Raw genomic sequence first — 25,826 nt, 5'->3', positions numbered from 1 at the left:
TGAGAGGTTTCTGTAGTACACAGTTCCTGGGGTAATCCTTGTGCTTGTGCGCATTTCCTCAATGAGCCATTAACATTGTTTGGCCTTTTTACTGTTGTATCTGAAAGGCTCCTTGTGGGTGGTGTTCAACCTCACAACATGTTTTAGTAACACATACATAGCCAAACTTCATAACTTCACATACAATAATAGCACTTACAATCTAATGAGATGTTAATGTCTAGCATATGAAGACTTTTAGAATGATACCTCGCAAGGCATACTTTGTACAAAACACATCCTAATTACATGACAGTGGTGAATATTGGGGTGCCAGGGTGTCTCAGTCCTTTCCTTGTTTACCCTTTTGCCAGACTTGTTTGGTAATCACATTTCAGTCATAATTTCCTCTTATGATAATAATTTTATAAATAATGTTGCTACACATATTACATCATATTGACCAGTGAGTTATTAGTTTTCAAATGATACCTCACAAAGCATATTTTGTCAAAGATTATTCCGATAGTGTGTGAATACAGAGGTGCATTCGGTGACACTGACTAGTTGTGTTAACTTGAACTTTAGCTTGAGCCACTGATTGGCCAGCCAACTTGAGTTAAAAGCACCATTATACTTGAGTGTGAGTTTTGTGTTTAGGGCTGGACTCACATTAGGGGTTATACTTAACCTGAGTTAGCATTGCAGTAAAGACAAGCCCAGAGATGGGCAAATCCAGTAAAACAATGTGTTCTACTGTATTGCATGTTGTAGCATGATTTAAAAATTACTCAAGTATACACACCCTAATTTTCTTCCAGTAACGATTCTTTAGAGCAATTCCCAAGAACACTTTGATTGGAATACTAAGTTAAGGACTGTGTGTCAAATCTACCACTTGTTTTGCCAACTGTTTCCTGCTGCTGCAGTGATGAATCTTGAGATACACTTTTCTAAACTGCAGTGAAAAATTGGGGAACCTTGAAATTTACAGCAGATGAATTCAGAAGATGGACAGTTGTTTGGTATTTATACAAGAGTAAAACTTGTATGTGGTACCTGGAAATGTGACTCCATTCAATTTTGAATCCCCCTGCCCCCAGAATAGTATTTAACTACTGGGAAGCACATTACTCTAAAACTGCAAAATCTGATGCTCCATCTGAAAGATCCTGGCTTGCAAGCAGTCCAAAATCATATTGTTTTATCCAAAAACTGTTCTAAATTGCTCCAGTTCGGTTTCCCAGTGGGTATTGAGACAATGTTCATTTGTCTGAATCCTGCAAGTCCATTTGTACACTATTCTCAAGATTATACCTTGAGAAAACTGGACAAAAATTATATCCAAACTTATTTCATTTTGCTCTTTGTTTTTAGCAACTGTACCCTCTTCTGGGCAAAATTAATTGAGAAAGTAGTAACCACCAAGCTCCAAATAACATGTCACATCAGCCAACATCCTGAATGCCTCACAATCAGGTTTCAGGCCAGGGCACAGCAGAGTCTGCTCTACTAGCACCAAAAGACTGCATCTTCATTGCCATGGACAAGGGTAAGATCTCCATGCTCGTACTACAGGATCACTTCAGCTTTTGGCACAGTGTGACCACAAGATACTATTAACACACCTACATGACATAACAGAAGTCAATGGCCCAGCACTGCAGTGGCTTCAGTTGTTCCTCTCTAGCAGAACTCAGAGGTGATAGATAACTGCTCCTCCACTCTAAAAGCCCTAACCTGCAGTGTCCCACAGAGATCCAGACTATCCCCTCTTCTCGTCAATGTCTCCTTGAAACCACTGGGAGAGAGAGTGAGACTTCATGGGCTTTGACACTCAACTGATGCAACCACCGCCACTACTACTAAAATGTCAGAATGCCTATAACAACTTGGATGAAGAGCAGTTGGCTCAAACTGAACCCAGCCAAGACCAAAGTGATATTGGTCAGAAAAGAGAAGCGCTTTAAAGTGTTGGCCAAGATTTTGTATGCCCACTGGAAAGTGTTGACAGCCCCTTTTGTCAAAGTGGTGCAAAGCCTTGGGGTCCTGTGACTCCTTGCTTCACTTGGATAATGAGGTAACATCTATTTCCAAAATGCATTTTCACTTCCAGCTTGCTCAGAAACTTTGTGCCTTCATCCTAGAGGAGAAATTTGCCACATTAATCTATGCATTTGCCACCTCCAGGCTGGATTACTGTAATCCGTTGTATCTGAAGGTGAATATGAAGATGTTGCAGAGGCACCAGCTGGTTCAGAATATTGTTGCAAAGCTTCTCCATGTTTCATGCTATTGTGAGTGCAGAAGGCCTGCGTTCAAGTTCCTCCACTGACTTTCAGTCAGCTTCTGACACCAGCTTAAGTAGGGTTACCATACGTCCAGTTTTTCCCGGACATGTCCGGCTTTTCGGCAATGAAACCCCCGTCCGGGCGGAATTGCCAAAAAGCCGAACATGTCCGGGAAAATGCCGGCCTGGCACTTCCCCTCCCGCGGCGGCTCTGCTCCTCCCCTGACTCTTCGGCTCTGTTTAAGAGCTGAGCGCTACGGGCTTTGGGCAGCCCCCATGCCTCCGGACCCTGCGCCGCCGGAGCCCAGGAGGGGAAGTGCCCAGCCGGGGGCGCAGGGTCCAGAGGCATAGGGGCTGCCCGAAGCCTGAGCGCTACCGGCTTCACGGTTTGCCGGGCAGCCTCCAGACCCTGCGCCCCCGGCTGGGCGCTTCCCCTCCCGGGCTCCAGCTGCGCTGGGGAAGCGCCGGCCCGGGGCGCAGGGTCTGGGGGCTGCCCGGCAAACCGTGAAGCCGGTAGCGCTCGGGCAGCCCTTTTCGCGTGGCTGGGAGTGGGAGGGGGGAGGGGGCGGAGTTGGGGCGGGGCTGGGGTGGGAAAGGGGCGTGGCCAGGGGTATTGCAAAACCTTCCTCTTTGAGAGAGTCTTTCCACCATAAGTGACCTTCACAAATCCAAGCCTGCACTGCCTCCCCCTCTCCCCACAAAAAAACCTACCCCAGAGTTCTGTCCTTGTAAAGGGGGAGAGAGTCAGAGATTCCATGAATTCCACTTGGGATTCTGCTATTGATTTTTACGAGGCAGGTGATCAGCCTATGGTTCTGGGCTGCAACATAAAATACTAAGATAGATAACAGCAAAATGAAGTTGCTCAGAAGCTCCCTGCTATTGAGAAAGCTGAGTGGATCATTACTATAACTGTTCTTGTATTCGTTTTACTGACTTACTGATGGGGGAGGGGACCTCCAAACACTTCTGGATCACTCTTGATGCTATTAAATGTGAATATTCATGAAGCACCTTGGTAAGGGACATTGTCAACACATTCCTTACAAAACAGAACAGATCCCAGAATAATTCAAGAACTACTTTTAGAAATTAGTAGTCTTGTTAGATGATTTTTTGCTGAAGAACTATGGGTTTTTTTCCTTTTAAGGGCCAACTTGCAATGTACACTATTGCAAATAAACTCTGCATGTGCATGATGGAGAAAACAGGTATATGCAGTTGGCTTATATAGCAGCGGCTATAATAAGCCAGTAAAAAAGGTGGAAAAGTCATTGATGGAATCCTTAAAGGTAAGATCTGCCTTGCAAGAAAACTTGTAAACTGCCTTGCATTTCTATAGAATAATAGAAATATAGGGCTGAAAGAGACCTTTAGAAGTCATCAAGTCCAGCTCTCTGTGCTGAAGCAAAATCAAGTACATTTAAACCATTCCTGACCGGTGTTTGTCCAACCTGTTCTTAAACAATCCAATGATGGGGATTCCACAGCCTCCCTTGGAAGCCTATTCCAGAGTTTAACTCTCCTTATAGTTAGACATTTTTACTAATATCTAACCTAAATCTCCCTTGCCGCAGATTAAGTCCTTTGTTCTTGTCCTACCTTCAGTGAACATGGAGAACAATTGATCACACCCCTCTTTATAACAGCCCTTAACATATTTGAAGATTTATCAGATTTCCCCTCCACTCCACTTTTCTTTTCTCAAGACTAAACATGCCTAGTTTCTTTAATCTTTTCTCATAGGTCATGTTTTTCTAAATCCTTTATTATTTTTGTTGCTCTGCTCTAGATTCTCCAATTTAGCCACATCGTTCCTAAAGTGTGGTGCCCAGAATTGGACACATTACTCCAGTTGAGGCCTCACTAGTGCCGAGTAGAGCAGGACAGTTACCTCCCATGTTTTGAATAAGACATCTCAGATTTATATTAGCATTTTCCACAAGTACATAACATTGTTGACTCTTAATTAATTTGTGATCCACTATAACCCCTAAATCCTTTTCAGCAGTCGTGCTTTTGATTTTTTTTTCCTTCCTAAGTATAGTACTTTTCACTTGTCTTTATTGGATTTCATGTTGATTTCAGACCAGTTCTCCAATTTGTCAAGGTTGTTTTGAATTCTAATCCTGTCCTCCAAAGTGCTTGCAACCCCTCCCAGCTTGGTGTCATCCACAGATTTTATAAGCATACTCTTTGTTCCATTTTCCAAGTCATTAATGAAAATACTGAATAGTACTAGACCCAGGATTGACCCCTGTGGACCCCACTAGATATGCCCTCCAAGTTTGACAGTGAACCATTGATAATTACTCTTTTGAGTATGGGCTTTCAACCACTTGTGCACCCACCTTATAGTATCAAGTATCAGAGGGGTAGCCGTGTTAGTCTGAATCTGTAAAAAGCAACAGAGGGTCCTGTGGCACCTTTAAGACTAACAGAAGTATTGGGAGCATAAGCTTTCGTGGGTAAGAACCTCACTTCTTCAGATGCAAGGACCCTCTGTTGCACCTTATAGTAGTTTCATCTAGACCATATTTCTCTAGTTTGTTTTTGAGAATGTCATGTGAAACTGTGTTAAAAGCCTTATTAAAATCAAGCTATATCATGTCTACTGCTTCCCCTATCCACTAGGCCTGTAGCCCCATCAAAGAAGGAAATTAGGTTGGTTTGGCATGATTTGTTCTTGACAAATCTATGTGGGCTATTCCTTGTAGCTCTATTATCCTGTAAGTGATTACAAACTGATTGTTTAATAACTTGTTCTAGTATTTTCCCAGGTATTGAAATTAGGATGACTGGTCTATAATTCCACAGGTCCTCTGTTTCCTTCTATCAAATTTTAAAATGCCTAACAGTTTTGACTCTTTTTTTTTTTACATGCCCATTTTCTCATCTTCAGTATTGAGATTGGTGTAATAGGCTCTAATTCATAATTTGTCCTTTAAATAAATTCCTAAACACATTTTGAATAAAAAAATCTGTTTACCTTAATATTAAATGTAAACTACAACTATAGTTTAAGCTTGCCATATGTATAATGTTAGCCTGGAGAGACCCACAGGGTACACCAGTATTTCATATTTATTTTTCCTTACTTGGTGCTATTGATCAAATTTTCCCATTGCCTCAGTAAAAGTGGCTATTAGTTTGTGTTTTGCTTTTAATTTTCCTTACTGGCAAACTGAGCACTTGTTTCTTGTCTGAAGGGAAAGAAACAGGAAATGGCAATGAATAAGGTCAAGCTGTTCATAACAATGTGAGGTTTAGTTTTATACTTGAGCATGTGTTGCAAGAGACCATACGTTAGTGTTTTAACTTAAAGATGGTTTACCTTACTCTGGCCATCCTGAATTTCTGAGTCAAAAGTCTTTGTTTGGAGAACTCACAGAACTAAAAAAAGAACAGGAGTACTTGTGGCACCTTAGAGACTAACAAATTTATTAGAGCATAAGCTTTCGTGGGCTACAGCCCACTTCTTTGGATGCTGTAGCCCACGAAAGCTTATGCTCTAATAAATTTGTTAGTCTCTAAGGTGCCACAAGTACTCCTGTTCTTTTTGCGAATACAGACTAACACAGCTGCTACTCTGAAACCTGTCACAGAACTAAGTTCTTTGCTTGGCTAACCTTGCAGTGGAAATAACCTTAGTTAAGATAAAAAATTCACATTTGGCTTTTCTCCTATTCATAAAGCAGCTTAAAGAAACTCTGGATGGAAATTCTATTTAATAGAGACCTTTCCCTCCCCCCACCTATCATAATTCAAGAGGTGGAAACTAGACCTGAGCAAAACAGTGGCTTCAGTTTTCAGAGGCTTGAAGACTTCTTTATTTTTTTGGTCATGTGAATTATAATCATTAGCATTTCAGGTTTTAAACTCAGAAATGTGAGTGAAAACTCAGCCAAAAAATGCCAAGTTTGGTTTTGGGTAGAAACATTGTGAAGCCACCAGTTGTCTCGTGGTTTTTGCCCAAACACTAAATTGACCTAGATCCACTCAGGGATTTGCAGATTTTGACAAACAGTTTGAGTTGTTCCAAGTTTCAAGTTAATCAAGTAAGTTGCTCACCGTAATGGTAAAAATTCCTGTTCCCTAAAGAAAAAAGTAGTGTGTTTGGAAAATTATTTTAAACTACAATCTCCACTTTCAACCTTTAAGCTGGAACTGGCTAATTTACTAACAAGTTGCATGATTTGCGAATGTGGGGGGGAAGAAAGATGGTCTTCTAAGACATTTGACTAGGAAATGCAAGAGCTGTTTTGATCTTGCTCTGCTTATGCTTTCCGGGTGACTTACCACAAGTCACGTGACTTCTTTGGTTTGCCCCATCTCACAGGAGGGTTGTGAAACTTAATTCTTGAATATTTATAAAGTTGTTTGAGATCTTCAAATGGAAGCAGCTATATTTTTTTAAGTGTATTTAGGCCCCTACAGTTCATGAGACTTTTTTAAGTTAAGATTTATTAAAACTAAAAACTCTTCTGACAAAGCAAATAAAGGATAAAGCATCTCTGAAATATTTTAGCTTGGGACACCCATTCTGATAACATTGGGAATAGTTGGCACTACAAGTAGTAAACTCTGAAATACAATACTTAATTTTCTTAAACTGTTAGCCTATTGAGCTAAGAAAGTGGCATTTTTACTGTTAATTGAACACAATAATACATTTAATTAACTATAAAGATTTTGGGGAATGGTAAATCCAGCATTAAGTGTTTCTGACCCCAATTTATACCTTTTTTATGTCATGAGGAAAACCATTCTTAAAAGCTATTCCTGACACCTGTCGTGCCAGGGGTCTGGACGGGCCATACATTTTGGTAGTTTTTAAACAAAACAAAAACTTGACCTGGATTGCAAGGAGGATTTAAAAAATCAGCTTCTGCAGTTATGCCACATACATACTATCAAAACAGTATGAGGTTTATCATAAATTACTTTTAGTATTGGCAGACTGGGTTTATGCCAAATATTTAACAGCCATTTGAGGTTAAAGGTGAGTGCATGGAGAGAGCCAGTGTGAGTTTGGTATTCATAAGGGACTGAACACAAGTAACAGAGAAATAATTCTGGCACTGGATTAAGATGGCCAGGTTGTGCTGCAATTCTTACCACTAAACTAGTACAAAAATAGTACAGGAAGGCAACCAGAACTCTAGGGATTCGAATAATTAATTACTCTGAAAGCTTAGCAAAAAGTGGTGCATGAGTTGCTTGAAAAAGGAAACTAGATGTTCAGAGTCATGCAAGTCCCTGATAACAGCCAGAGGATAAATGTTAAAAATTCATCTAAGTCAGTGTCCAGTGATAAAGAAATTTATGCCAAAATTCTGAAAAGAGCTAGCAGTAGGAATAACTCGAAAATGGTTTTTTGTTTTTTTTAAGGGAGATGGTATTTGACGGATAAATATTCATAACAGAAATTTAGGCTGGTGGGTTTCCTACACTAAAATATATAATACTTTTTTATTTAAAAGCAATAGTTCAATGAGCCTACCTGCTGACATTGAATCTGTGAGTGGACTTCTAAAGTGGAAAATAAAAATTACTACAGTATTTTTTCCTCACAAAATAAAAGAAAATGCTCATTCCTTGCACCCTCAACTATTGTAGAATTATCAAGACCAAAATTAAAAGCTTACAATATTTCAAAGTACACAACAGAATCATATTGTTTCTCTTCACATGCAAAAGTAGTGCAGTATTGTGAAATATGTAATTATTGGTAATTAGCTCACAGTTAAATAGAAGTGTTTGGCTTCATTACATCTTAAACTGCCACATCTAAATCTGTATCATGCAACAGCACCTTTATTTTTCAATGAAGATGCTAGCAGACAACAATAAGAATATACAAAGTATTTCATGGAGCCTGATTCCTTCTGGACTTTGCTGGTGCTCTTTCAGTTAGTTAGAAGTGGTCAGTAGTATAGAGCAATGGGGCATGTGCTACCTTCAGGAGCAGTGTATGCTGTTGCCAGGGCTGGATTAACTCTCCTGTGGGCCCGGGGTATTAGATTTTGTGGAGCCCCTGTATACAAGTCTTTTTCCTAATTTAAAACAAAATGATCACAATTATGGCATCGAGGCTATTAAATGCTACACTAAACTTGCCTTTTAATTAACATAAAGCCATTCTGTGGTTACATTTCAGTCTTAAAACATATAGAATATAGTTAAGTTAATTCAAAATAGCCTACTTCTTACCTTAGAACAGCTGTTATATTATTTTCTTTCTGGGATGGAGTTTGGGTGCAAGAGGGGGCTCCAGGCTGGGGCAGAATGTTGAGGTGCAGGAGAGGGTGTGCGCTGTGAGGGAGTTTAGTGCAAGAGGGGATGCGAGGTGCAGGCTCCAGCCGGGAGGTACAGCAGGGCTCAAGCAGGCTGCCTGCCTTCATGCCATGGCCCCACACTGCTCCCGGAACCAGCTGGCTGCTGGCACGTCTCTGCGCGCCCCTGGGGAGAGGGGGACAGCGTGTCTCTGTGCGCAGCCCGCGCCTGCAAGCGCTGCCCCTGCAGCTTCTATTGGCTGGTTCACGGCCAATGGGAGCTGCAGAGACGGTGCTGGGGGCAGGGGCAGCATGCGGAGCCGCCACTCCACTATCTGTGTTCAGTTTCTTAATGTATTAGGCTTAGACTTGTGTGTTTTTATTTTATTTTGCTTGGTAACTTACTTTGTTCTGTCTGTTATTACTTGAAACAACTTAAATCCTACGTTTTATACTTAATAAAATGACTTTTGTTTATTAATTAACCCGGAGTAAGTGATTAATACCTGGGGGAGCAAACAGCTGTGCATATCTCTCTATCAGTGTTATAGATGGCGGACAATTTGAGTTTACCCTGTATAAGCTTTATACAGAGTAAAATGGATTTATTTGGGGTTTGGATCCCATTGGGAGCTGGGTGTTTGGATGCTGGAGACCGGAATACCTGCTGTGTGGTTTTTGGTTAAAGCCTGGAGCGTTGGGGGCATGGTTCAGACTTGGGTCTGTGTTGCAGCAGACTAGCGTTGTCTGGCCCAATAAGGCAGAGTTCTGGAGTCCCAAGCCATCAGGAAAAACGGGCTCAGAGGTAGTTTCAGCACATCAGGTGACAGTCCCAAGGGGTCTCTGTGACTGAACCCGTCACAGAGGCCTTTGCTGCTTCTCCTACAGAACATGGTTTCCTTTGCAATGTACCACTGCTGAAATTCACACAGTTTGGTGGGCAATGGATGTGTAAAAAATGCTAGCCTCCCCTCTGAGTCCCTTCTCTTCCTTTGCCACACAGCAAACCTCTTCCAGCATCAGTAAATGATTTTGTTTGTGCTTCTGCTCCTTTACTGACAACACACTCTGGGAGGATTCATCAGGAACATCAGTCATTTCCACTCTGTTGCTGTTTCTGACAGTGCAGGAATTCCAGAATAGTAAAAACAGTTACTACTTGCCATCCATAGATAACACAGTGCTTTATAATGGGAATTAATTATTAACCCAGCTTTATGCATGGGGAAACTGGCAAGTAACTTCATCTCTCTGCCTATGTCATGTATCAGGTTGTTGGCAGAGCCTTGGGTCTCCTAACTCCCATTTCAGTGTCTTACCTTTTGGCAGGAGAATGTGGTGCATACAAAGAATAGAGAAGAGAGTGGGTGAGAAACACAGGATTCCCACAATGAATTTAGAATCTCTAATGTGAATAAATATTAATTGCTTTTGTGATTGAAATGACAAAAATGCTTGACTGGCAGATAAGTCCACACTCAGGCTTTAAACTGTATGAGAAAGTTGGCATAAATTCTATGTGTACCCCTTATGAAACAGACTTCACATGTAACTTATACACCGGACCCTCGCTAGAACGCGAGATTTGGGATCCTTGCCAAGTACCACGTTAAAATGAAATTACTGTATACAGTAAATGTCACATCCATAAAGTATAGAAACCCTTAGAAAATAAACTCCTACTTGAAGGAAACAATAAACGAGAAAAAAAGTGTTGCTTTATTAGAGATTTAAAGTAGACATTACAATAAACTAGTCTAGTTTTTCTTAGTCAGTGAGTTGCTTTTGCTTCTTGCCGCTGTGTTACTTCCGCTTAGCAAACTGCAAAAGACTACGTACTGTATATGCCATCTGTCTAAGATTTTGCAGTGTAGGGTATATCAGAGCAATTTTATATGCAGAGGAAAAACATCCACATCATTCTTCATCAGAGTGAATCAGTTCTTGTTCTTTGAAAGCTTCTATCTGAAGCACCATAGTACAGCACTAACATTCAGGCTGGTATCTCTGCATTGTTGGTTGAAAGATATTAGAAAGATACATCACTCAGCAATGTTGGAAAAGATTGAATGTATGAGCACCATAAGAGAATATATGTAAGGACATGTTTATATTGTGAGATTAGAACATAGCTGTTGCTGCATGTTTGCTAATATCTTTGTAAATACTTTTTGCGGAACTTAGGGAGACAAGGTAGGTGAGGCAACTTCCGTTGGTGAAAAAGACAAGCTTTCTAGCTTGCACAGAACTTTTCTTCAGGTCTGGGAGAGCTATTCAGTGTCACAGCTAAATACAAGTTGGAACAGATTGTTTAGCTTAAGGAGGTAACACATATTGCAAGAGACTTTTTAAGGGGACGTAGGTAGTTAACACCTCTGCAGTCATAGGACAAAGGAGGGTTAATGGGTTATCAATTGTTGTAATGAATCGTAAATCCAGTGTCTTTGTGTCCATGATTTGTAGAGTCTAGTAAAGTTATGAATTTAAGCTTCCAGTCTTGACTTTTGAAGGCATTGTGCAGGTTTCCATTGAAGATGAGGACTGAGAGGTCAGGAAGAGTGATCACTTTGTCAAATGTGTTTGTCTACAGGTGATATAGTGTTGTCTTTTGTCATTTTTCTATGTGAGTTCATTTGAGAGGGTAATGGGTGTATTGTATTCCTCTACATAGTTGTTACTGAGGCATTTAGTGCACTGGATGAGGTATACCACACGTTGTGATGGGCATGTGTAGGACCAATGGATCTTGAAAGGTGTATTGTGGGATGTATTGATTATCATAGCAGTGGAGAGGTGTCTGCAGGTTTTGAATCTGATGTTCTGGCAGGGTCTGGTGCCACTTCGATTTGGTGGGCCCTGAACTGTGGGGAGTTTCTTTTGATGATGAGCATGGCAAGATTGGGGGGGTTGTTCAAAGGCCAGTGGAAGGGGTATGGGAAAGATTTCTTTCAGGATGTGCTCCCCATTGAGTATGGGTCGTAATTGTTTAATGATACCCCATATGGGTTGCAAAGTGGGGTGGTAGGTGACAACTAGAGATGTGTGATCAGAGGTATTTTTCTGTATTGAAGCATGTTCTCTGAATATTTGGGTGTTCCATTCCAGGATGCAATCTCTACTCTGGTGGAGTATCCTTCTTTGGTGAAGGCAGTTTTAAGTGTGTTAAGGTGTATATCTTAGTTTCTTTTCTGTGTGCCTGACTATAGATGAGATTGCTTTGTGTGTCTGGGGTTGTTGCTGGATTTGTGAAGGTACATGTGGTGATCTGAAGGTTTCTTGTATATAGTTGTCTGTAGAGTTCCATTATTGAAGCTGATTGTGGTGTCCAGGAAGTTGATGCTAGTGTAGCAGTGTTCTAGAGAGAATTTAATGGTTGAGTGGTGGTTGTTGAAGTTGTAGTGGAAATCTGTTAAGGAGTTTAGGTTGTCTGTCCAGAGGATGAAAATATCATCAACATATCTCAGGTATGACATTGGTTTTGTGATGCATTTTTGTCGCATAGTTATTCCTCCAGGGGTCCATGAAGAGGCTGGCGTATTGGGGAGCCCTTCTAGTGCTGATGGCTTTTCCCAGGGTTTGGACAAAGTGTTTGTTGAATGTAAAATTATGGGTGAGGATGAATTGGATGAGTTTGGCAATGTATTTCGGGTGGATATCTAAGTGTTGTCTGTTGTCTTGTAGATATTTAAGGCAGGCAGTGATGCTGTCATTGTGAAGGATGTTGGTGTATAGGGAGGTGACATCCATGGTGGCAAGACTGTTAATCTGAAGGAGGTTGTTGATGTTAGTTGTATTTTTGGAGGAACCTGGCTCTTTGTGTGAGGAATGGTTTGAAGATGGTTTCTAGGAGTCCCAAAATGTTTGAATACATAATTTTTTGTGTGTGTTTTGTATGCCTGACTTCTGTCTGGAATGCTTACCAAAGGTTCGATAACACCGAGAAAAGTGATCCTACTTAATATGGGGAAAAGAGTTGCTCCCAACAAAACACTTTGCCAGAAATAGCTTAAGTCCTGTGTTGTTGTTTGGCTGATAATTAGCACACCTTCTGTTACGCAGTTACCTAAGTGACCAGGATGCTACAGCTAGTACTCTGTCAAAAAAAAAAATTGGACAAAATGTTTATTACCTAGTTTTTTGGCAATAGAACTTTGTGAACTAGCTAGTTGATCAAGTAAAGAAACTAACTTCAACTTAGTCTTCACAAACAGCAGCACATAGCAAACCAGCGTTTTATAAAAACAAATATAATTTCCTTTTACAGTTAAGAGAAGTGACTATACAAGAGTTTGTCACTTTTTTTTCTCCTTGGATTGGTCTGAGATACTACAATGTTAAGTTCAGTACAAGAATAGGCATATAAAAAGGAATCAAGGTGTCGGGGGCAATCACAGGCAGGCTGCAACTTAGGTCTTGTCTTCAACACTAAAAAGGTGTGTGTTTCATGTTTTTTTGTTTGTTTTGTTTTGTTTTTTAACTTCATGGTAACCAAAACAGATGAGGTAAAAACGTTGTGAAGACCTGGCCACTTCAGTTTTACCATGATGTACACTTGTTGAGATCAACTTATGGAGGAAATATGGAGCTGTTTACCTTATGATAAAACTGAAGTGTCTGGTCTTTACTGTAGTTTTTACCTCAGGATAGTTCATTCATGTTAGTTACCCTGAGGTAAAAAACACACACCTTTTTTAGCAGTGAAGACAAGGCCTTAGTTTAAGTACTATAATATGATGGTTTGGTGGGCAATGCAGCTGAACTGTGAGTTATATCTATATCACAATGCTGGTAAGAAAGGCCATTGTAAGTCATATAAGCAAAGAGGACAACTAGACACCAGGGCATAATTTCGTCAGTGAAGACAATCTGTAAAATAAGAGCCAGAAATGTCTTTATTTTAAAGTAAGTTAGTTTCTTAAAAACACAAAACATGTAGCAAGCCCATATGTGAAGTACTTAAATCTTCTTGTGCTGTGATTGTGGACATACAGAAATAGTCACACAAAACAAAATTATTCTCATGTATGACTCTGTGCACTTGACTCCTTTCCCTCTTGTTCCTTTGAGTATGTGCTTAAAGTACCTTGTAATGGGTCTGTGTGGCCCAGTCTTAATTTGCACTGGCCATTCACTTAATAAATAACAGTACAGAGCCTTTACTTCTAATTTCACTAGTGTTTATTGGCTGCCTAATAGGCTACTGGAAAACTGAGACATGAGGCCTCAAGAATTGGTAATAGGAGCACAAAGCCTCTCAAATTCAGGTCAGTCATTCAATTTGCCTGGGTTGTCAGTAGTGAAAACTAATCACCATCTGATAGCTATTCAGTTGCCAATGTGAAAATGGTTGTAGGCATATATATGTTTTATTTAAAACTGTGACAGGAAGCAAGACAGGAAGAAGTCTGGGAAATACTTTAGGCAGAAGCTCAGCAATGAAGCAGAGGGCAGGATAATTCTAAACATAATCTTGTGTTCCTTATTAAAGTTCATTGTTAAAACAAAGTGATTTCCTGTTATTGTTTTTTACCATTGTTGGATGATTATGTGCCAGAACTTCATTCATTTTGAACTAGTATAAAGAAGAAATATAAATGCCAAATTTAACTGTCCACAAGATTTTCAGTCTAATTCCACAAAATAGTCTGAATGGAAGAAGTGCTTCATTAGATTTCATATCACAGAAAACAATAGCAGATCGGCTAAATGCATACATTTGAGCTACTTTATAATTAAAGCATAAAAAGCCTTTGCTTGAACAACCCAGGCATTGTGATTTATGTATCAGTAAAGAAGACTACGTAGGAAGTCTAAACAATGATCTTTCAGAAAAGCTTGAGGACCTGGCATGGCAGTAAAAAGGTCTGCAGAAAATGGGAGACGTCCACTAAGTATCTAACTCGCTAGACTGAAAAGGTAAATAATCAGGGGTAATAAAAAAAAAGTTCTGAGACCCTAACACCATGTACTGTCTCCTTGGTTTGAAAAAAAAGAAAATGCCAAAGCAATCCTTGGTTCGCCTATGTTGAGACTGCCAACAAGGGTGCTATCTGTGATGAGTATTCCTGTCTCTCAGAAATTGCACTAAAACCAGATCTTCTAATGCAAACTACTAGATAGTCATTGGATAGTGTAATAACTTCTGGTTGCATCCAAACTGCACAAGATCCAGATCTGGCAAGACCTGCAAAACACAGGGTCTAAGACCATTGTCCGCAATCACCAAGAGGTCTGTGAAGACTTTGGAGTGGGAGAATGCTTGGAAAAAACAAACAGAACACCTGGATTCTCACTGATTCAAGCATTCCATGTTTAATGGGGGATCTATAATTTTATTAATGAAAAAAGTGGTCTTGGGCTTCTGAACATTTGAGAACCACTGTCCAAAAATACAAGGTGTGACTAAAATGAGTTTGAAGCTTTATATCTCTGGTCTTGAAAGTACATACACACACACAACCACATCACAATAGAAAAGATTAAACTATCCATGTTACGATTCAATCATGCAAAACATTTAATGCTTTCTAGGAGGTGCTGAGCAGCTTTCTGCTTGCATTGTCTTTCAGTAGATTTGAGTTCACTCAGGACTGGACCCTTAAACAGCTGTTTACTGTTCAAATATGTGACAGTGAACAATAAATGGTAATAAAAATAGAAATCGAATGACACACAGACTCCTAAGCGTTTTTGCATAGCTGAAGAATATTACTGTAGGTGTGTGGTAATGAAGCTGCACGAAAACCAGTGTGACTTTCAAGTGTCTCTTCTTTTTCAGTTTTGGGACCTTTGTTGCTATAGGGGTCACCCTCTTCGTGGTGTTCGTAGTCACTGTCATTCTGTGCTTCACCTGTTCATGCTGCTGCTTGTATAAAACGTGTCGGAGGCCACGGCGTGAGTATTTGTTTACGTTTTTGTTAACTTTTATCTCTTTTCAGTGAAGTTTTGTTTTTAGTAAATAGCATCATTGTCAAACTAGCACAACTCCTCCTCTCCCCGCCCTTCCCACACACCATCCCGCAGAATACCAGAGGTAAGCATTTTGAGACACTTCAAACTCTGATGTAGTTATAGGAATCTCTGAATTTTTTTGGACATAGTTGTCTTTTCCTGTTTTCAAATGTTTTTTTCTTTAGTGAGCAAAAGTTGGAATAATTGATTCCTTTAAAAATTCCTCCCTATGGCAGTCTTTGCAAGAAAGGGGCCATGGGAAATATACCAAGGTTCAAACAGTGCAACAGTAACTGTGGTTGCAATTACTGAAAGGTCATCAGTGCCAGGAGATTAAACAAATCTTCAGAGAATGAGACTTCTTCCTCTCCATCTCATGACAAGGAATCTTGATGATCTGTCTTTTGGATTATCACTGAAGAACAGATTATCTAAATCATTTCCTGAGCTAATCATATTAGGTCAATTAAAACAGGAAATTTTTGTTAATGGACAAGCTGTGTTGTGTTGACTATGACTCAAAGCGTACTGTACCACTCTAAGTCTTAACTCCTAATTTTCTATCTAGACATCCCCCTAGAATTCAGTTTGAAATGGGAATTATTTTAATAATTTTCCAGAACCTAAACTTTTAAAAACCAGAATGACATGAAGTCAAAAGAATGTTTGGAATGTCTGTATTTATATTGAAAATCTGTGCTATTTTAAATACATCTATTTTATATATTAAAAGAAAAAACCCACACTTGGACCAACATGTGTGAAACTACTAATATTATTGACCAAGTAGACAAGGGAACATTTTAATTAGAAATCTATTTTATATTTAGTTTTGACTACATTAACAAGACCACTTTAAAATCTTTAATTGTTACCTGATTCCAGCCCCGCTACAGGGCTGCTTATCAAAAACTTGAATGTTTGCAGGGTATGAGGATAAAGTGGACTAAAAGTAGGTATGGTGGACTAAATCCTGTGCTTAAAGAGGTCTTGAGTGGTATCCATGCTTCTCGAGTGGGGGGGGGAAGAGGGGAGGAGGTAAAACAGGAAACAAAATGGTTGTAGTTGCTCAATTTAAAGAACAAACATGCCATTTAACTGTTAGCTATAGAGAGGAATGTATTTTACTGTGTGTAACAGGTCAGTCTCATAGCAAGCTGGCCTAGTGGTCAGGTGGTGACTCCACAGTTCTCTTCCCTCCGCTCATTCTAGATGGAACTCTTTTGGGTCGTATATGGCAGGCATCTCCCTCCTATTCATCCCTTCTTATCCACCTTAGGATTCTGTCATGACAGAAGGGAGGGGAAGTAGAAGAGGGGGGATCCAGGCCCTCCCATTCCACTGAGTTCTGATCCAGGGCTATAAAGGGGTGTTACAGTGTTCTGGACCACTCTTTATGCCACCCTAAGTTACAATTCCCCTGAGTCACTCCCTACCAGACTGTGGCTCCTCTGTTTGGAGCATGGTCACAGTCTTTGCAGAATCAGCATTGTTCTGCTGCGGAGACAACATCCCCTCCTTCAGGTCCTCTCTTGGTTTCCCAAGTCAGGAAAAAGGGGGGGTAGAATTTATGGATCACCATTTCCACAGTGGCCTTACCAATACTGTGGTAACTCCTTCCCTGCTGCCCATGGACTACCCAGGGCCCTTTTAACTGTCCCTCCACCTGGACCATGCCCTGCATCTGCTGAGGGGCAGGGTCTCTCTGGCCCAGTACTGCCCCATGCCTTGCTTTGTTTTAGTATGTGGCCTGTAAACACCATCACACAGGGTTTATGAAGTATACGATAAAGCTGCAAGGCCAATATAAAGTGGTGGTAAGTGGCACAGTAGAGAATTCAGTCGAGTACCCTTCTGTAAGATAAATTGGGAGACAATTAATTAATTAATGGAGTAATTGGCATATCATGTAACAAACGCTGTGAAAATAAGTGCCTATTCAGCCAATATGCTGAGTAACAGAACTGTCTAACAAGGATCAAATGTTGTTAGTGTTAACCTATGCCAGTAATTTAGTAACAAACATGAACCATGTACTTTGCTACCAATCTCAGTTAGATGAATATGTGCCAGCATGCATTGAAGAAACAGATTTTAAAAAAAAAGCCTAATGAAGTACGATAGGAACCAGTGGAAAACAATGCTCACACACGGAATTAAAAACTATCTGCCTAAAGAGAATCTAGTTAATTTCTTTGTTACCTTCTCTGCCTTAAAGTCATATGATTGGATGATGATTATCTGTTTTACAGAGGTTTGTGAGTAACTTCTCAGATGAGCTCTCAGTTTCTGAAGAGTCAAAGAATATTTTTTCAGGCTCCTTTGTGGAGTAAAAGGAGGAGGTAAATTAACCATTGTCCTGGCTCATAATGGCTCTACTCCCATGGAAGTTGATGGAAGTTTAGTCATGGACTTAAATGTGAGGGCTGGGGGTACTAGTCTCTGAATATGTTGGAGAACTCTGAACTGGGGTTTCTACCTGGTGTGAATTACAAAGGCAAATCAAACAGTGATTTCCCTTTTGGAAATGGGAAAGAACATTCAAAATATTCCATATCTTCATTACTTCTTCTGGATGTCTGCTTGACGCATCAGTAGTAAATGCATCTTACTTTTGTATGTTTATAGCTGTTGTGACCACCACAACTTCCACGACAGTGGTCCATGCACCATATCCCCAGCAGCCCGGGATACCACCTGGTTACCCAGTGGCACCCTATCAAGGATATCATCCTGTACCAGTCCAGCCACAACATGGGATGCCAGCAGCACCCTACCCAACACAGTATCCTCCACCTTATCCAACGCAAGTTTCAGGACCACCAGCCTACCATGAGACAGTGGCAGGTAAGGCCATAGCAAGGAGGGCAAACCACAGTTGAAGAGAAACATCATGTTTCTTCTTTCTTACACTAAGCGCACTAGGAAGACAAATGCATTTGTAACAAATCTGTGTTAATTATACACATGAGCACCACCAGTCTGTTTGTTTAACATGGCTACCCCTCTGATTCGATTAATTAGTCTGGATCTGTAAAAAGTGACAGAGTCCTGTAGCACCTTATAAACTAACAGACGTATTGGAGCATAAGCTTTCGTGGGTGAATACCCACTTCATCAGATGCATGACTAATACTTCACAAAGGTGATCTGTTCATTTGTATTTATCCAAATGGGATTTTTAAGTAAAATAGATTAAAAATGTACCATTTTAATCCATTCTAAGGGCATGTCTACATGACAAAATTAAGTCCACCTAATTTGCAGCGGCATATAGCTACTGCAGTAAGTACATCGCTTCTGTGTGTCTACAATTTGCTCCTTGTGTCGGCAGTGCATGTGCGCACCAGGAGCACTTGCACGGACTGACCTGTCAGTGTGGGGCATTGTGGGATCACTTTTGAAATCCAGCAACTGTCGATGTAAGCAACGCTGTGTCTACATTGACACTGCATCGACCTAACCACATCGACATTGACTCTGCATCTCTCATGGAGGTGGAGTTAAGTTGGTGTAGTGGGCAAGTTACGTCAGCAGGAGCGAAATTTTAGTGTAGACACTTATAAAGGTTAATGTAAGCTGCCTTGTGTCAGCCTAACTCTGTAGTGTAGACCAGGGCTATAGCTCCATGTACTATATGTGTCTCTTGCCAGTCGCCACTCTTAGGATCACTTACAAATGGAAAATTACAATTTTTCTATGGAAGAAGGTTCACAGATGGCTTACAAAGGGGGCTTCAGCTTGCTTGTAGTTTAGAGGACAGATGCTCATCTTGCAAAGTGCAAATAGGCTGAAAATCCACTATAAAATATCTGTGGACTTTCCAACTAGATGGAAAGACAATTTATGTAAGTATGGATATATTTTCTTATCATGAGTAGCATGGAAAACAAGCACACTTAGTAGCTCTTTGGAAGTACAATATTTTTAATTCAGGATGCTCAGTAAATAAAATAATTAAAGAAAAACAGCAGAAACAAAAACATTAGGAAGTGTAGAGAAAGGAGAAGTAAGAACTTGTGCTGGAACTTAGAATCGATTGGGCAAAGCTCTACAGAAAAGATGTTTCAGATGACAGAATCAGCAAAAAGCAGATTCTTCTGTACCATTCACGATGAAGTCGAGAGAGGAGGCCAGTGCTTAAAAAGAGGGAGCAATGAGGAGGAGGAGGAGAGAAGGTTTGGGAACTAGAATTAGAGTCCAAAGAGGGTCTTGAAAACAAGGAAGCCAGCCTTGAACTGGATTGTAAAATACAAGTCCTTCCAGTGGAGATGAAAGACTGAGATACTATGGTTGTGCTGCTTTGTACGTAAGAGGAAGTGGGCAGCATCATTGAGCACAAGTTGGGACTTGAGGAAGCTGTAAGAAAGGAATTATGATAATCATAGCAAAGGGAAATTACCTGAAAGGTAATGTCATGCTCTATGATCATCATATTTCACAATAGCTGTGTTTCCCTGGGATAATTAAACTGTTAATATTAAGGATGAGTCTGAGTGCTGGAGACAGCATACTCAGCAACTACCCCATTACTGTGGAAGCTGTTTCTGGAAGACTTCAGAATTCCCATGAACCTCAGCACCTTCTGATAAAACAAATGTCCACATTGACATAACTTTATATAACACCAGCCAAAAAAGATCCTGCTGACTGGGGGATGTTAGGATATAAATATTCAGGCCTATTTGCAAAGGCCTGTACTTTAAGAATTTAGTTGTATTTTTATCACTTAGCTAGTTATAGAGTATAAAAGAAAGAATCAAAATCACTGTCTGTCGGTGTAAGGGCCTTCTCGTACTGTGACAGTCTGAGGCCCTGTTCTTAGGCTAAGCCTTTGGCTAAGCAGCAGAGGCAGCCATAAACTGGGAAGTGAATGGTCACATCCTCCCATTGCAAACTAGTCACATGGAAATAAGGCAATCTGGGGCTGTTAGAAAGGTGATCCGATCTATCACCGCCAGAGAAAGGGAAGAGCCTAAAAGGTTTAAAGAAAACTTAGTTTGATAGCATCCTGTCTGACAGGAAGTCACTTATCAATAGCTGGGATGTGAAATCCTCATTTCTGTATTGTTCTGTCACTGTAGTCTTCACTTCCCTATTGTTTGTCTGTATAATCTCTGTCTGGTTCTGTGATTGTTTCTGTCTGCTGTATAATTAATTTTGTTGGGTGTAAACCAATTAAGGTGGTTGGATATAATTGGTTAAATAATTGTTAAAATGTGTTAGGATTGGATAGTTAAATTTCAGTAAAATGATTGGTTAAGGTATAGCTAAGCAGAACTCAAGTTTTACTATATAGTCTGCAATCAATCAGGAAGTAAACTTTTTGGGAGTACATCCAGGAGAGCTTTGTGGAGATGTCCCTGGAGGATTTCCACTCCATCTCCAGACACGTTAACAGATTTTTCCAGTAGCTGTACTGGCCGCGAATGCCAGGGCAAATTAATCATTAAACACGCTTGCTTTTAAACCATGTATAATATTTACAAATGTACACTCACCAGAGGTCCCTTCTCCGCTTGGTGGGATCGGGAGGCAGCCTTGGGTGGATTCGGGGGGTACTGACTCCAGGTCCAGGGTGAGAAACAGTTCCTGGCTGTCAGGGGAAACGGTTTCTCCACTTGCTTGCTGTGAGCTATCTTCCTTGTCCCCAAAACCTGCATCCCTGTTGCATGCTACTCCATTGACGGAGTCAAAGCACTGGGGTGGGGTAGTTTTAGGGGCACCTCCTAGAATGGCATGCAGCTCATCATAGAAGCGGCATGTCTGGGGCTCTGACCTGGAGTGGCCATTTGCCTCTCTGGTTTTTTGATAGGCTTGCCTCAGCTCCTTAAATTTCATGTGGCACTGCTGCGGGTCCCTGGTATAGCTTCTGTCCTTCATGCCCTTGGAGATTTTTTCAAATGTTTGGGCATTTCGTCTTTTGGAACGGAGTTCTGATAGCACGGATTCGTCTCCCCATACAGTGATCAGATCTCAGACCTCCCGTTCGGTCCATGCTGGGGCTCTTTTGCGATTCTGGGACTCCATCATGGTCACCTTTGCTGATGCGATCTGCACTCACCTGCAGATTGCCACACTGGCCAAACAGGAAACGAGATTCAAAAGTTCGCGGGCCTTTTCCTGTCTACCTGGCTAGTGCATCGGAGTTGAGAGCGTTGTCCAGAGCGGTCAGAATGGAGCACTCTGGGATAGCTCCTGGAGGCCAATACCGTCGAATTGCGACCACACTACCCCAAATTCGACCTGGCAAGGTTGATTTTGGCGCTAATACCCTCGTCGGGGGAGGAGTACAGAAATCGATTTTAAGAGCCCTTTAAGTCGGAAAAAACGGCTTTGTTGTGTGGACGGGTGCAGGGTTAAATCGATATAACACTGCTAAATTCAACCTAAACTTGTAGTGTAGACCAGGGCTAAGTGTGAATATTTCTCATGTTATCGCTAGTAAATTATTCTCCAACACAACTAAAATGCAACCTAAGCTGAATCTTTGACTTATGCCATAGGAACTAGAGCTATCATTGAAAAGTAAGTATAGAATGAGAACATTAATATATGATACCTGTGTTTTGTTTTGTTTTTTGCAGCTGGTGCTGGAGTGCCCTACCCAGTCAATCAACCCCCCTACAATCCTGCTTACATGGACCCTCAGAAGCCCATCTATTGAATGGATTTTCTATTATGCCTCTGTGCATAACTTTTTTGTAAAGTATAACATGCTGTTTACACCATACAGCTGTAGCACATTTTCTTAAAATGCAGCAGTCCCTCGCCTCTCTGTAAAGAGAGAAATCTAAATCAGTAGCTTTTTAAAATACACTGAGCTCAGCAAGCAAAAGAATTTATCACTTGAAGTTCACTCCATACCTCAAGCAAATACAATAGGAGAACTTGTTCAAATTCCAGTGACAAAAGGGTGAAAAGGGAATAGTTCAGATACAAGAAGCATGGTAATGTGTATTGTGCAATAATTTGAAGGGTGTTCGAAAAGAATGATCAGAAATAAGTTAAACAGTCGTAAGCACCCAAAGCTGTAGCATTCATCTGCATATTATTAAAATATAAACCTAATTGTCAGAAAACTTTACTAAAATTTGATCTTCCTGTTTTCAAGTTAACATGATGAATTAAGCTACACTTAACGTAGTGATTTTTAAAGGGAAATTTCCTTTGCTGGAATATAATTGTGTTCAGAAAGGGATAGTGGAACATGTTCTAATAGCTTTTTCCCACGCTGGTTGCATTTATTTTGTGCCCAACAGGCAGGGGGTTGATCTATTCCTTTCCGATTTTAAAGCTAAAAACATGTCAAGTCACTAGGTGTCTTTTCACTTCCTTTATTTAATTCTCTCTTATCCCTGGCAAAAAACAAACCAACCCTCCACTGTTCAATTAAATAAACATGTCAACAAGCTGAAAACCTAAGAATGCTGCATGAGAACAATTGGATGAGAATTTGTGCTTCATCATTGCAAGTTTTGACTATGTTTTGATATTGCAAAAAACATTTCACCTTGACAGAACCATGCATTATCCCTGTGATGAAAACACTGCTTCTCAAACTTGCAGAAGAGCAGTCTGACCCAGTTATAAATCCTGCTCACTCACGTGTGCAATAGCTAATTTTAAGAGAAATGGAGATGTACCCCATGTGCCTCCCAGCAAGATCAAGCCCTGGACTTCCTGAGTGTGTTTTTACACTAAGACAGGAACTTTATAAGATACCTCTTCCAATAAAATTAAATATTGACTTCAAAAATACTGGGGAAAAAAATCTCAACATGCTGTACAGCAATGACCAAATCCTGCTATCCTTCCAATTTCCACTGAGTGTAATGGGAGTTTGGACTAAGTAAAGATGGCAGGATTTGGACCCAGCGATGCAAAGGAGCTTACTTCGGGGAGAATTGCACAAGTACAGGGGGAAAAATTGTCTATCATAAAAGCTTTGTGTTAAAATATTGACTTTTATAACCCATTGTAATTGTGACTAATCACGGCATTACTTTCCATTTTAAAGCTTGTATTTACCAAACTAGTCATGATTTTAGACACACTGCACAATCTGATTTTTAAAAACCCTCAACAACTCTTCTCTAAAATTGAAATAGGCTTTTATTGTCCAGTGATGAAGCTAATCAGTTAACTATTACTTCAGTGCAGCTGAACGGATGGAATATTATGACATTACTCTCATTCTGGTTTCATTTGTTTAGAGATGTTTACAAGCTGCTTGTTTTTGGGTCCTGTACTTGTGATAGGTTAAAATATATATATATATATATATATATATATATATATATATATATATATATATATAAAAATCAAGTTTGTTTGCACAGACATGATCTTGTCACTGATAGTGTTGTTTATCTTGCCTCTATCTGCAGAATGGCTGTGACTGAAACTAACTTTCAAAAACAGCTTTGTCCATATTCCAACATAGTATCAGACAGTGAAAATAGAAATTAAAAGGCAGTCTGTGCCTGGATTTTTCAACCTTTGTTTGAGATGGTCTTCAGGGAATTTCACAAACTTTCAGCAGTTGTCCAGTATTCTGATAGGAGACCCCGTGTCTGCCTTGCTACATAGCACCAAGGGGAGCACTTGTGCTAATAACATTAAATGGGGCCATGAAACAGGCACAAAGGAGTTGTTGTTATATGGTGCATTTTCTTCCCTGCTTCGCAACCAGAAGATGGGGTAGCACCTCACTGTAAATACTGCACTTTTGGAGCTGTGTGGGAACAGCTGGAGAGGGAGGGATAGACAAGCTGAGGAGTTTCTGCTGTGGTATGTTCCCCTACAAATCCTGTATATCTTGTTTTCTGGCATAATTCCTTTTCTGTAGCCTCTACCTGTGTGGGTGGCTGGACAATTAGGAGTGCAGAGGCGCAGTAGAGGGGACCAAGATCATCACAGCAACCAGATTAGACAGCTGCCAGGGTAGAGCCTGAACAGAAAGGGGCAGTTGTTCAGCACAGATGACCTGAGGTCCTCAGAGTTGGGGCTGGGATTTTCCTTAATAGTTTGGTTCTGTGTGATTACAAAGCTGTGGCCTCTGCCTTTTTGTCCTTTCTTCTGCTTAAAGTGGTAACTCCATTGAGTTGCAGTACCACAGTGTGGTACAGTTTGGGACATAACTATTCCTCTCGGGTTTTCCCATTTAAGGGGAGAGCATGGCACAAGGTGAACTTTGTGTGTAGGCATATACCCTGCCTATGTGACTTACAATCCCATAGCCCTGAGAAAATGGTCCCTATAAGAAGGATCCATAGTAGAGATATTATAGACCAGATTCTGTACAATGAACATTTAGGATAATTTCAGGACGGTGAGAGAGACCTGCTATCCTAGGAGAGGAGGATCTCGTGTGATTAGGGGTAGGATAGGAACTGCATGTGTGGTATCCTTTCCTCACTGTGTATATGTTAATGGGAGCTGTGTCTTTGTAATGAAAAATTGCTTAATGAATTAATTACCCCTGGAGCTGGACAGGGTGAAGGAGGAGGAAATGAGTGCAGATTTGTATATTTTTCTGTTTCATAGTGGAAGTACTTAACTCAGTTTCTCATTCTTAGTGTATAGTGAATATTAATCATAGCTAAAAGATTGACATTGGACCAAAATCTGTTGTTCCCATGTAACCCAGTGAATTCTGTTTCTATGTAACTCGTGTAGTTATGTTAATGGTGGGTGTAATTAAGAGCAGAAATTGGCCCATGAGGTCTTATTTTATGCATTGATAACATGTTAGTCAAAAGTAGCTTATACATTGCAAATGTAAAACTGATTAGTGTTAAGGGAGAAGAGGAATGGAATTCAAACTTTACATGTTTCGAAAGTTTTGTTTTTATAAACTCTAAGTGCCTTCATTTTGAAAACAGTCTAGTGATTTAAATACAGTAGAATATTCTGTTGTACTAATTTACCATATAATTCTTAGGTTTTTTTCTCAATTATAACCTTGCTTTGTAAGTAGTTTGTAGTTACACGTGAGAAGTATTCCGAAGAACTGGAATAAAGTCTGTACATCTATTTATAATAAATGGAAATGTCTGAAGTATAGTGTCCATTTTGTTTTCATATTACTTTGAAAGTTGTCACATTTAGAAGTATGCATGGTTAGCTACATGTTGCGCCAGTGTGTTTGACAGTTCTAACATTTGTATTTCTAGTCATCTTGTATGGTGAATATATTGCTCATGGTTGCTGCCACTTCAGACTTACCTTTTAGACAAAAATAGACATGGCGGGGCAGGCCAAACTTCTCTGCTTCCTTGACAATATTGTTCAAACCTAATCTAAAAGGATCATCTGTAAAGCGTTAT

At 40.3% G+C, this 25,826-nt stretch overlaps 1 protein-coding gene across 2 annotated transcripts in view; it reads left to right on the top strand.

The window, feature by feature from the left end:
* The window catches only part of SHISA5 (shisa family member 5), a 61,478-nt gene extending 35,920 nt beyond the window's left edge, over positions 1–25,558 (top strand). For both annotated transcript variants that reach the window (XM_005309333.5, XM_042861723.2), the window contains exons 4-6: positions 15,323–15,438; positions 18,124–18,342; positions 22,083–25,558. In XM_005309333.5, the coding sequence (XP_005309390.1) occupies positions 15,323–15,438; positions 18,124–18,342; positions 22,083–22,162 (415 nt within the window). In that variant the 3' untranslated portion in view covers positions 22,163–25,558. The remainder of the gene's footprint in view (positions 1–15,322; positions 15,439–18,123; positions 18,343–22,082) is intronic.
* The last annotated feature ends 268 nt before the right edge of the window (positions 25,559–25,826 follow it).

Source organism: Chrysemys picta, chromosome 7 (genome assembly GCF_011386835.1).
Source record: "Chrysemys picta bellii isolate R12L10 chromosome 7, ASM1138683v2, whole genome shotgun sequence".
In the NCBI taxonomy this organism is placed as follows: domain Eukaryota; kingdom Metazoa; phylum Chordata; order Testudines; family Emydidae; genus Chrysemys; species Chrysemys picta.
Note: the sequence above shows the minus strand (reverse complement) of the source record. Positions and strands in the feature narration are given on the sequence as shown.